General features: G+C 31.0%; 1 protein-coding gene across 1 annotated transcript in view; it reads right to left on the reverse strand.

Moving 5' to 3' along the window:
* Positions 1-12,397, reverse strand: part of LOC143042938 (IQ motif and ankyrin repeat domain-containing protein 1-like) — a 41,736-nt gene that overhangs the window by 18,833 nt on the left and 10,506 nt on the right. Inside the window, exons 6-8 of the mRNA XM_076215446.1 lie at positions 12,037-12,099; positions 11,326-11,465; positions 59-113 (exon numbers count right to left, since the gene is read on the reverse strand). Coding sequence (XP_076071561.1) covers positions 59-113; positions 11,326-11,465; positions 12,037-12,099 — 258 coding nt within the window. The remainder of the gene's footprint in view (positions 1-58; positions 114-11,325; positions 11,466-12,036; positions 12,100-12,397) is intronic.

Genomic DNA, 12,397 nt, shown 5'->3' on the forward strand with positions numbered 1-12,397 from the left:
GAACAATTATTCGCAAAAATCATTGAAGTTCAAGGCATATAGTATAGTTAATACCAACCTGTTTCTGCATTACATCATATTCTTGCTGGCTTATCTCTAATTGTTTCTCTAAGCTAAAATTGTTGAAATGAATTATTGTTTTGTAATAAAAAATCATGTTCATGTACTTGTATATTGACAGCCAATGCATTTATTTTCTGTTATAAACTGTTGCTATTATTGATAGCCAATGCATTTATTTTCTCTTTTAATTATAAATTTCAGAATTTCAAATACCTTATTATAAACTGTTGTTATTATTGATTCATTGAGATTCATTAAAAGGGCGTATGACATTTGCGCCGATTTTTTAAATTTTCATTCTTTCATTTGCGCCAATTTCATTTTTTCATTTGCGCCGATTTTATATTTGCCCCTAATTGGATTTACAGGTAAGTTAATACTTGTACATGCAGGGATGGGCACGATTACTGACAAATGTAATCGATTAATAATCGATTACATGAAGGATTTTTGTGCAATCGATTAATAATCGATTACTCAAATTTTAGTATGTAATCTATTACAATCGATTACTTTATCAAAAGTAATTACATTACTTTTCGATTACTGTCAATTACATACTTCAACATTTCAACAAAAAATAACATGAGTAAAACACAATTATATTGCTCAACATTTGTATATATAGTTGAAATTAAGATCTTTACCTAATGCATCATTCAAAGCATTGTTTCTAAATTATAAGTTAATAGCTGCTTTTTAGATCAAATCTCTTGATGAAAATTAGAAATATTTAAAATATCTCGTAATTTTGACTTTCAACATATAGAGTGGGGTGCTCATTTTCGCCGGGGACACAATTTCGCCGTTTAAGGATTTTGAGGTGTAAAAACTTCAAAGGATGGCTGAAATGGAAGAAATGTACCCGTAAATTATATTTTTATAACAAATATAATATTTTTTTAAACTGAGACAAAATTGCAACTCCTACCGAAAATGACCGAAAAACAGACAACGATTTTCGGACAATTTCCTGAATAAAAAACACGATTTCAAAGAAGTATTTCTAAGTAAATATTTGACTGAATGCCCTAATTTTGAATTCTTTATACCTTTGAAATGTCTGCTATTCATCTATAATGCAATTGATTTGATAAAAATTGTTAAAAGCTGCGGTTATTTGGTTTTAAATAGATGTGTAAAAACGGCGAATATGTGTCCCCCATTGACAAAACATCCGGAAATTTCAAACACCCTTTAATCTAACTTTTCAGATGATTTTCTTAAAACAAACCGGTTTTCAAGCTTAAGTATATTTTGCATTTGAAGTTATCTTCATATAGAAATATCAGTATACTTCAAAAACATTTAGACCTGAACATAAACTGTAGAAAACATGGAAAGATGTGGCGAAAATGAGCACCCCACTCTATGAAAGATGTCATCGCATTGCAATAATCACTTATTCATAACTAATTGTTTTTCAAAAAATTAGCTTTCTTACTGACACAATAGCTTTTTTGTTTTTACTCTTTAAAAAAAAAAATTTTAGCATAGTTAATTACAATGTTTAAGGAAATATAAAAAAAGTAGAATAATTAATTAGTTCAGCTAATTTTTAAGATCAAAATTTATTTTTATAATGACATGCATGTTTTAAAACTTTTGTTTGGATAACCACCCTAATTACAGATTATTTAACTGCCACTGGAGTACAATTTATAACCTGGGGCTAAATATTGTAAATATCCTTCTTTATTAGACATAAGAAAATCGAAATAAAAACAAAGTATGTTTGTTATTGATTATAAGACTTTGACTATACAGTTAAGGTATATTGGTAAACTCTGGTTATAAACATAGATTTTAGTTAATTTTGATTCATATTGTTCTGAACTTTGCTGTAACACGATGGACATATTGCACATTGCAACGAGCCGAGGAGTCAATTCTTTAACCATCGACGGCTATACACATAATTGATTCATAGTTACGTAAGCCAGACAAATATAGAAGAGTCGAAATCACAAGAAAGGAATATATTAGATGTGTCGCCTATAAATACCCAGCAACAACAGATTTATGGTTTTAATGTATTCCATTTTTATGGATTTGAATGCTGTAAATAACTTTTCAATTCGTCATTTTAGTATAAACCAGTTTTTTTTTTTCTAAGGATTTTACGTTTTGATTTTAAAGTATGTGAATATATTGTACAACTGGCTAACGGAAGAGTTCTATAATGTTAAATGAAAAACATGACTTAGAATAAAATCTTGAAAAAAAATCTTGGATGGAGAGTTGTCCTATTTGCACTCATACCACATATTCTTATGTCTATCCACCTGTAATTAACCTGTAATTTACCTGTAAAAAAATCGGCGCAAATGAAAACAAAAATCGGCGCAAATGAAAGAAAAAATTGGCGCAAATGAAATGCAGATCGGCGCAAATGCAAAACGCCGCATTAAAATTATAGATAAAACTTTCTATGCAAACTCTATAACCAGTATATTTTAGATGCAAGAATGTTAAAATGTGGAATTTGAATAATTGTTATAATTCAGTATTAGTTAAGATATTTAGCACTAGCTTAAGAAATAATTTACTTGATAAATAGTTAATATAAATCTTCACAATTTTAGATAAGTGTAAAGCAAATTATTATGTAATCCCCTGAGGCCTAAATAACAATAGAGAATTAAGGATTAGAGAAGTGCTATATATACAAAAGGGATTTCTTACTTTTTAAGATTTTAGGTTATGTCACAAAGACCTGATATTTGGGAAAAAAATAGCATTATTATGTAAATTAGATAAATGAGTATTAATGTTATGTAAATTGAATTACAAAATATACAATATATATTAGTTGACCATGCAGTTTGGCAGACTTGCCTTATAGTCACGTATTGGACACTTGTGTTATAGACTTGGATTTATATTAGACATGCTGTTTTATTATGTCTCATGAACTTATATGATTATTGTGATTGATAAACTATACTGAATGCTGATTTAATAAACATTATATATTGAACTTTGAATCTGTGTTACGTTAACATGTATTCATATAAAAGCTACCAGCTAGTTCCCCCAACCTAGCAAGATGAGTAACCAGGTCAGGAACAAGCATAGTTACTGGCCTTGGTTATACGTGGCGGAGTGACCCGGGCATTCCGGTACTAAGGAGGGATACACGTAGGATGCGAACCTGAATACCTGAAGACAAGAGTCAGCATATCTCCATATAGGAAACAGTGCATTTTCCTGAGTGTGCAGAGGTGAGTCAACCTTTTATTTATGATCTTATATGACACCAAATCTTTAAATTTTACTTTATTTTGTGATTAAAGTTGTCAAGATCTTTTAATAGGATTTTCCCTCTAAGAAGACTCAACATGTCTAATTCAGATTATCCTGACCCCTCCTTAGCTCTAATAGCCCCCCTTTCTAAAAATATTATACATTTGCAATTAGGTAATAAAACAGTTGATTCGTTAGTTGATACAGGTGCTTCAATTTCTTGTATATCATTAAAATGTTTACAAAAATGTTTGAAAAACATCAAAATACAAAAAAGTACACAATCTGGAATTTTTACTGCTTGTGGAATGAGCTATCCAATTTTAGGAAAAGTAGATGTTGAATTAAATATAGATGATTTAATTATATATCAAGAATTAACAGTGCTTGAGAACTTGACCTTTAATATAATTTTAGGAATAGACTTTCTTAAAGCTAATAAAGCTCATATAAATTTTGAAAATAATACCTTAGCAATTCAAGAAAATTTATTGAATGTACCTTTAAACAATATAGAGACTATAAATGAACATTATGCACATGTTAAAACTATAGCAGTAGAAGTTATTCCCCCACACTGTGAAGTTATTATACCTGTTAGGCTTTCTGTTAGGCATCGCAATAACAGTACAGTAATTCTTGAACCAAACTTTTCAAATGATATTAAAAATTTAGTTGGTTCAAAAGTGGTAGTAAATGTACAAAATGGAAAGGCTTTGTACAGAATTCTAAATCCTACTGGATTAAGTATAAAATTATATAGGAATAAGAAAGTAGCCAAGGCTTTTGAAATAGACAAAAATGGTATTTTTGCCTTAAATGATAATGATTCAATAGATAAATCTATTAAAGTAAATAAATATCAGAATGTTGAAAAAGAGTTGGGAATAAAAATGAATGAAAACTTAAATGCAAATCAAAGGAAACAGTTAACTGAACTCTTAACAAGGAATAGAAACGTTTTTGCTAAAGACATTACAGAGTTGGGTAAAACTAGTTACCACTATCACAGAATTGATACAGGTAATGCGCCACCTGTACAATCAATGCCCTACAGGCAAACACCACAAATGAGGGAAGAAACAGAAAAACATATTGATATAATGTTAAAAAATGACATTATAGAAGAATCAAACTCTCCATGGTCGTCCCCAATTGTATTAGTTCGCAAAAAGAAAAGTAATATGGATGCAAAACAAGAATATAGGTTCGCGGTAGACTATCGTAGGCTCAACAAATGCACATTAAGGGCAAAATTTAGTATTCCTAGGATAGATGATGTTTTCGACACAGTTGCTAATTCAAAAGCTGTAATATATTCAGTACTGGATCTCATGAGTGGATTTTTTCAGACACCCTTAGATCCAGAAACAAAACACAAATCTGCATTTGTAACACATCAAGGTATTTACCAATTCAAAAGAATGAGTTTCGGGTTAACAAATGCACCAATGGCTTTTCAAATGCTCATGACAAAAGTTTTAAAAGAATTGAACTGGAAAGTTGCTTTAGTATACATAGACGACATTTTGATTTTTAGTAAAAATTTTGAAGAACATTTAAAACATTTACAATTAGTTTTTGACAAACTAAAACAAGCAAATCTTACACTAAATCCAACAAAATGTCATTTTGCAAAAGAAGAAGTACATTATTTAGGTCATATTTTGTCCAAAAATGGTATTAAAGTAAACCCTGAAAAAACATCTGCTGTGCAAACATACCCAATACCTAAAAATATCAAACAATTGCGTAGTTTCTTAGGATTATGCAATTACTACAGAAAATTTGTGCACAATTACTCAAAAATTGTAACTCCACTTACACAATTAACTCAGAAAAATAAGAAATACATCTGGACACAAGATTGTCAAGCAGCTTTCGAAACATTGAAGCACAGCCTTGTCTCAGCTCCAATCTTAGTGTTCCCAGACTTTGAGAAACCATTTGTGTTGTCAGTGGACGCTTCTGATTATGCTATTGGCTATGTCCTTGGACAATTAAATCCAAACACAAAACTTGAACATGTCGTAGCCTATGGTGGTAGATCACTGAATAAAAATGAACAAAAATGGCACATAAACGAAAAAGAAGGGTTAGCACTTAAAGAGGGAATAAAACATTTTAATCCATATTTGGCCTCACACAAATTTACAGTTTATACAGATAATATAACTGTTCGTTGGATAGATACAATTAAAAATATACAAGGGAGACTAGGTAGATGGGCACTTGAACTTCAAGGATATGACTTCGAAATAATGCATAGACCTGGGAAGAAAAATAATGCAGATGCCCTGTCAAGAAGAGAGTATGAAAAGATAGGTCCAGAATATTTTCCGCAGAATGAAATTGAACAAACAGTTGCAGCCATGAGCAATAAGAAGTACGAAATCATAACATTTGATTACAAAGGAGATGACGAACAGCAACCCGACATTCTTACAATAACAGATACTGGTAATGAGGATGATGAAACATTAGAAAACATTGACCCAGAACAGTTTAAGAAGCGTAAAACATTTCGGCACCTTCAAAGACATTGCCCAGATTTTGTTGAAATTTTTAATTACAAATTAGATGGCCAAGTACCTGAGGAAAGACAGAAAGCTAGACAACTGGATGCGAAAGCCTTCCATTACGAAATTGATAATGGTATACTTTATCATTTTTTTAATGCAAGATCTAGAAGCCTACCAAAAGGACAAAACATGGTTAAGCAGCTAGCAATACCAAGAACCCTACGGAAGGAGGTTTTAGAAGCTTTCCATGACAATATTGTTGGATGTCACCAAGGAGAAGAAAGGACATATGAAGCTGTACGTCAACGATATTACTGGCCAAACATGTATACAGATATCAAGACATACATTAAGACCTGTGAAATCTGCCAAAGATCTAAAAGAAATACACACAGCCATCCATTGCCATTGAAACCAATGCCAATAGAAGAAGTTTTTTCAAGATGGCACATGGATATTTTAGAACTCCCAGAGACTCCAGAAAAATATCGCTATTTATTGTTGGTGGTTGATAGCGGATCCAAATGGTGTGAAGCTTTTCCCATGAGAACACAAGAAGCAACAGAAGTAGCCAATATCCTGTTTAGAGAGATAATTGCCCGTTTTGGCGCACCACGCTGTATTGTATCTGATCAAGGTGCCAATTTTCTTTCAAAGCTTGTTGCAGCTTTATGTGAGCTTCTCCAAATCAAACGCCACTATACAAGTGCATATCATCCACAAACAAATGCAGCATGTGAACGGATGAACTCATTCATTGTCCAATCTTTGAGAGCGCAACTGGAAAAACAGACAGATTGGCCAAACTATATAGCACCTATAATGATGGCTTATAGAATGACACCAGCTACTCAGTCTACTCAATACTCACCTTTTCACCTTCTCTTTGGACAAGAAATGAGAGCACCTATTGATGTTGCCTTAATTCCAAAGTCAACATTGCCTAAAAACCATAGAGAATACCTAAATAAATTTATTAAGGACCTCCTATTAACAAGGGATGTTGCTGCAGAAAACACAAAAAGAGCACAAGCAAAGTACAAAACACAGCATGACAAAAGAGCAGTAAAACCCACATATTTACCTGGTGATAAAGTAATGCTATTTTGTAAAAAGGTTAAAAAAGGTCAAAGTCCAAAATTAAAAGTTAGGTGGACAGGCCCATTCACAATAACAAACCTTGGACCCCCCGACTGTAATACTTTTAAACTAAGAATGGACAGCGATAACAAAATCTCAAAGAAATTAGTTAATGCAAGTCGTCTGAAAGTATTTAACAGTAAAACAGACCGCCCTGACTACCTCCTAGATGACACTGATGATCCATTTGAAGAAGATGAGAATGATGAAGGTGAAAATCAACAAGTCCAGAATGAAGGCCCTGAAAATCTAACACAAGACACAATATTGAATTCTCAACCCAAAAATGCACCCAAGAATAATCAAGACAAACATTGTCAATCAAAACTTTCAAAGCAAAATAAAGCAGTGCCTCCTCACAATTCTATAGAAAACAAACAAAATACAAATAAAACTGCTCAACAAGCTACAACAGAAATACAAATTACACCTGATGATGTTGAAAAGATTATATCATCGGCATGGGTAAACAAGAAACTATGCTACAAAATAAAAATTAAAAACATGTCAAAAACTGAATGGGTACACCAAGATAAAATCCCAGAGAATATGAGAAGAGAATTTCATGAAAACAGAACGCATACTGGTAAAAAGAGAAAAAGACCATTACTAGGAAACAAACATAAATTTTTTGAACCTTCAAATGAACCACAAAATGTAACTGCAATAGACCAAAACAATGATGTTAAAATTAAACAAAGACCAAAAATAAATTGGGATAAATTTCCAGTGCAAGCTGTAAAACTAGAAAATAACAGATTTTTCGTCAAAACCATATTGAGAAATAATAGGATATCACATTATCAACCCTTACACAGAGTAAATGGAGAAGATCAGCATGCTTTTACAAACTTGCTTGATTATTTTTATGGTGACCAGTTTTATAACATTATGCTGACCCTTACAGGCAATTCACAAACAAAAGATATGGGACCAGCATGTTTTGTTACAGGCTCTCACATTACACATTTTAAAATAGAAAATAATGTCCCAAAATGTTTCATACACTATGAGGAAAAACATATTTATGATCCAGAGTGGGTACCGTTTGAAACTTGTCCCCCAGGACTTCTTCAAATTTTCCAAAATAAATATGAAAATGAGTGGTTGAGATGTTATAACTAGATATTCAAGTAGTATTATACATGTTATGAGCATACATAAATGCATTGTGACAATATTCTTTTGTATCGTTGAAAAAATGTTATTTTTGTTCTGAATTTCTGGTTAAAGTACACAATATTCAGATTAGTTATAGTGTCTGTTAATTTAATCCTGCTGGACAAATGTATTGATTACATTAGTAGTTCTTACTATTAGATCCTTAAATATTGCAGGTGGACGGCACATCTACTGATGTACTTTTAAACCAAATTTACTTCAGATTATACAAAATGTACTTTATCAATGATACAAATAGAACTATCAAGTGTTCCCTATACATACATTGTGTATAGGCATCACTGTTTTGAGCTGTGTTTTTTATTATTATGACTTAAAGATTTTTTACTAAAGAGATAAAATAATTAAGGTGTACTAAATAAGAAAGTACAAAATAAACTGGCGTACAGTTGCTAAATAAATAGAAATAAGACGAGAAAGTATAGGGAATAAAGATAAAATATAAAAGGAAGAGAATTAGAAATTCTTACATGTAGTATGTTATTTATTGTAATGTTTATAAATAGGTAGTTCAGTTACTGACCTAAAATTGTAGTATTCTAGTGAATATTTAAGAGATAAATAAATAAAAATTCCCCAATTCAAATGAATTAATTATGATAAGAGATAAATTAGGGTTAATTGGTGTCATGTATGATTATGATATTGGTTGCACTTACATTCATGAAGTAACCTACCAATGGTGGACCCACAGATAAAGGAATGGTGGACCCACAGATGAAGAAATGGTGGACCCACAAAATGAAGAAATGGTGGACCCACAGATAAAGAAATGGTGGACCCACAGATAAAGGAATGGTGGACCCACAGATGAAGAAATGGTGGACCCACAAAATGAAGAAATGGTGGACCCACAAAATGAAGAAATGGTGGACACACAGATAAAGAAATGGTGGACCCATAGATAAAGGAATGGTGGACCCACAGATGAAGAAATGGTGGACCCACAAAATGAAGAAATGGTGGACCCACAAAATGAAGAAATGGTGGACACACAGATAAAGAAATGGTGGACCCATAGAAGTGGCCAAATTGTGCATTTAAAATTAAAGAAAGACAAACAATGATGAACATATCATATTACCTAGTGAAAATTTATTTGATATTATAAAACTTATCAGCAGAGATTTGTGACCTGAAGTGTCATTTTATTAACCTAACATGAATATTGATGAAGAGTAAAAGACAATGTGATATGAAATTTTATAATAATATCTGGAAAATTACTATGACGATCAAACAAAAGAAGAAACCAGGTGGACATGTATCATGATGTATAAACAATATCGTTGAAAACTAGTAACTTTTATTTGACTACCAATGGTGAAAAATGTGAAGATTGTACTGTTGAACATTAATTGTCTATATTGAATATATGTACAGAAGACACTTATATTTGCTTATTTAAATGCTTGCTTGTTTTGATAGAGATCATTACTATTGCTTTATTGTTGTTTTAATTATATATTTTCTTTCCAGATTATTCACAGATTAATCATATAAAAATGTATATGTCTAAATATGTCTTATGGTCATTATATAAGAAGATGATATAATTTGAATAATTATGTGTTTAACTTGCAGATGATGACCGATATGAATAATATATTAATAATCTTATATTTCAGCTATATATTGCTATTTTTATGCCCCTTTATGCACCTAGAAATACTTCATGAAGTATGCAATGAGCTCATTGTCATTAATTATGTGAGAGTTGGACTTGTCAATATTAGTGAACTTCAGAGAACTTCCCTGATATGGACAATCTAAACTTGACCATTCCCCATCCAGGTACATGTATATATATATATATATATATATTTAGTAATGTTTTATTACAGGATTCAGTAAATTAATTAATGTTTTCACCATAATTTTTTTTTGTATATATTGTAATATCTTATTGACAGGAATCAGTGATTCACTTGAACTATATGATATGTGTATAACATTTTTTTTTTTTGATGCATTTTGTCTTTTAATTGAAGATTGCAGGAGCAATCTTGGCGACGAAGGGAAGGGTATAACCAGTATATTTTAGATGCAAGAATGTTAAAATGTGGAATTTGAATAATTGTTATAATTCAGTATTAGTTAAGATATTTAGCACTAGCTTAAGAAATAATTTACTTGATAAATAGTTAATATAAATCTTCACAATTTTAGATAAGTGTAAAGCAAATTATTATGTAATCCCCTGAGGCCTAAATAACAATAGAGAATTAAGGATTAGAGAAGTGCTATATATACAAAAGGGATTTCTTACTTTTTAAGATTTTAGGTTATGTCACAAAGACCTGATATTTGGGAAAAAAATAGCATTATTATGTAAATTAGATAAATGAGTATTAATGTTATGTAAATTGAATTACAAAATATACAATATATATTAGTTGACCATGCAGTTTGGCAGACTTGCCTTATAGTCAGGTATTGGACACTTGTGTTATAGACTTGGATTTATATTAGACATGCTGTTTTATTATGTCTCATGAACTTATATGATTATTGTGATTGATAAACTATACTGAATGCTGATTTAATAAACATTATATATTGAACTTTGAATCTGTGTTACGTTAACATGTATTCATATAAAAGCTACCAGCTAGTTCCCCCAACCTAGCAAGATGAGTAACCAGGTCAGGAACAAGCATAGTTACTGGCCTTGGTTATAACTCTCTCAACAATTACCTGAACATATAGTTTTTAAAACAGTGGAAATAATGAAAATATGTTTACATATATTAATATTTCAGAAATGTTACATAATCCATAATTATAGAAATTTTCATACCACAATAAAAAAGTTAAATAAAACTTGAGGAATAAACACCATCTATAATTATCTAGCAAATTGTTCACCAGTTAATGAGTAAGAAGACACATTGCTATGTGACCTATTTCTCACTTAAGTCATCATCACTGTAAGTTTTCCTTAAACAAGAAATTGATGAGCATGGATTATGAAAAAGCATTAAACAGTATGACATGCTCATACTAAGCTTCGGATGAAATTTCAGGTGGATATAATTTATAGTTCTCACATGAATCTTGATGTCAAATTTCTGGGAGATTTGAATTTGATTTCAATAAAACAAATGTGACCAAAATTTTACGCACTGAATAATCTAACAAGACAAGGGTAAAACTAGTAATAAATACTAACATGGATTCCTCAGCAGCTCTTCTTTGTTTGACCTCCTCCAATCTTTTCTCCTTCTCAGTCTCAAGTTTCTCCAATAATACTTCTGTTTGACTGATATCCCATTCTTTTAATAACTGAATTACAGCTGCTAATGAGGCTACCTAAAAGTTCAAGTAAATAAACTTATTACAGCAACTATCAAAGGCCAAAATATTTATTAAGATGAAGATATGTTTATACTGTTTAATTATTATGTTTCATATACTGTTAATCTTCATTAACATCTGTCTCATGTTCTCATAATTATATCTTTAATTTGTTTTCAGTTTGATCATGTTTACATTTATCTATTTTCACATACAAAAGAATACTATTTGTATCAAAGACAACTTAAAATTGTACAGAAATTTCTGACTGACATGCCATTTCCTGAAAGCATGTAGACATATGAGCTGCATCTGAGAGAAATCAACCTTAAGCAAGTGTATGTTTACATGTACATGTATAAGACTTTGATTGAGTTTGGAGCATTCAAATCAGAAATAAAAGATGAGTTTTGGTCTGTTTTGTAGGGTTCATATGACAACTCAATAGGTTTTTTTTTCAATTTAAAATAGTTTAACAGCTGTATTGATATTCATGTGCATAAGGTGGATTTCTATCTATCGCAGCTCATATCACATAAGATTTGTAGCCAAGATTTTAATTTTAATAAAGATGCTACTGACATACCTGCTCAGGATTTTGTCCATCATTTGCATAGATTCTGGGGTCAGCACCATTCTGTAGCAGCATCTTAAATTATGGATAATAAATATAGATTAAATTAAGTTTTATTGTACAGGCTTATTATTTCTTTTACAGTAGAACTGGTCTTTTAAACCATTGTTTTTCAATTGTACAGCAGTTTTGGTTGAAAATAAAGAAATTATAATTCTAAAACAAGACAGAATTCCGATGATCAAAATTTAACCTTCTTTTGTTTCAAGTAGATTATTTTTTTTCAGAGGAAATAATCTACTCAAGCAATCGCTATCTCACAAGGTCCTTTGTAAACATTTTCAATGTGGCAGCAACCACATTGGATGTCCAA

This window comes from Mytilus galloprovincialis, chromosome 1, assembly GCF_965363235.1.
Source record: "Mytilus galloprovincialis chromosome 1, xbMytGall1.hap1.1, whole genome shotgun sequence".
NCBI lineage: Eukaryota > Metazoa > Mollusca > Bivalvia > Mytilida > Mytilidae > Mytilus > Mytilus galloprovincialis.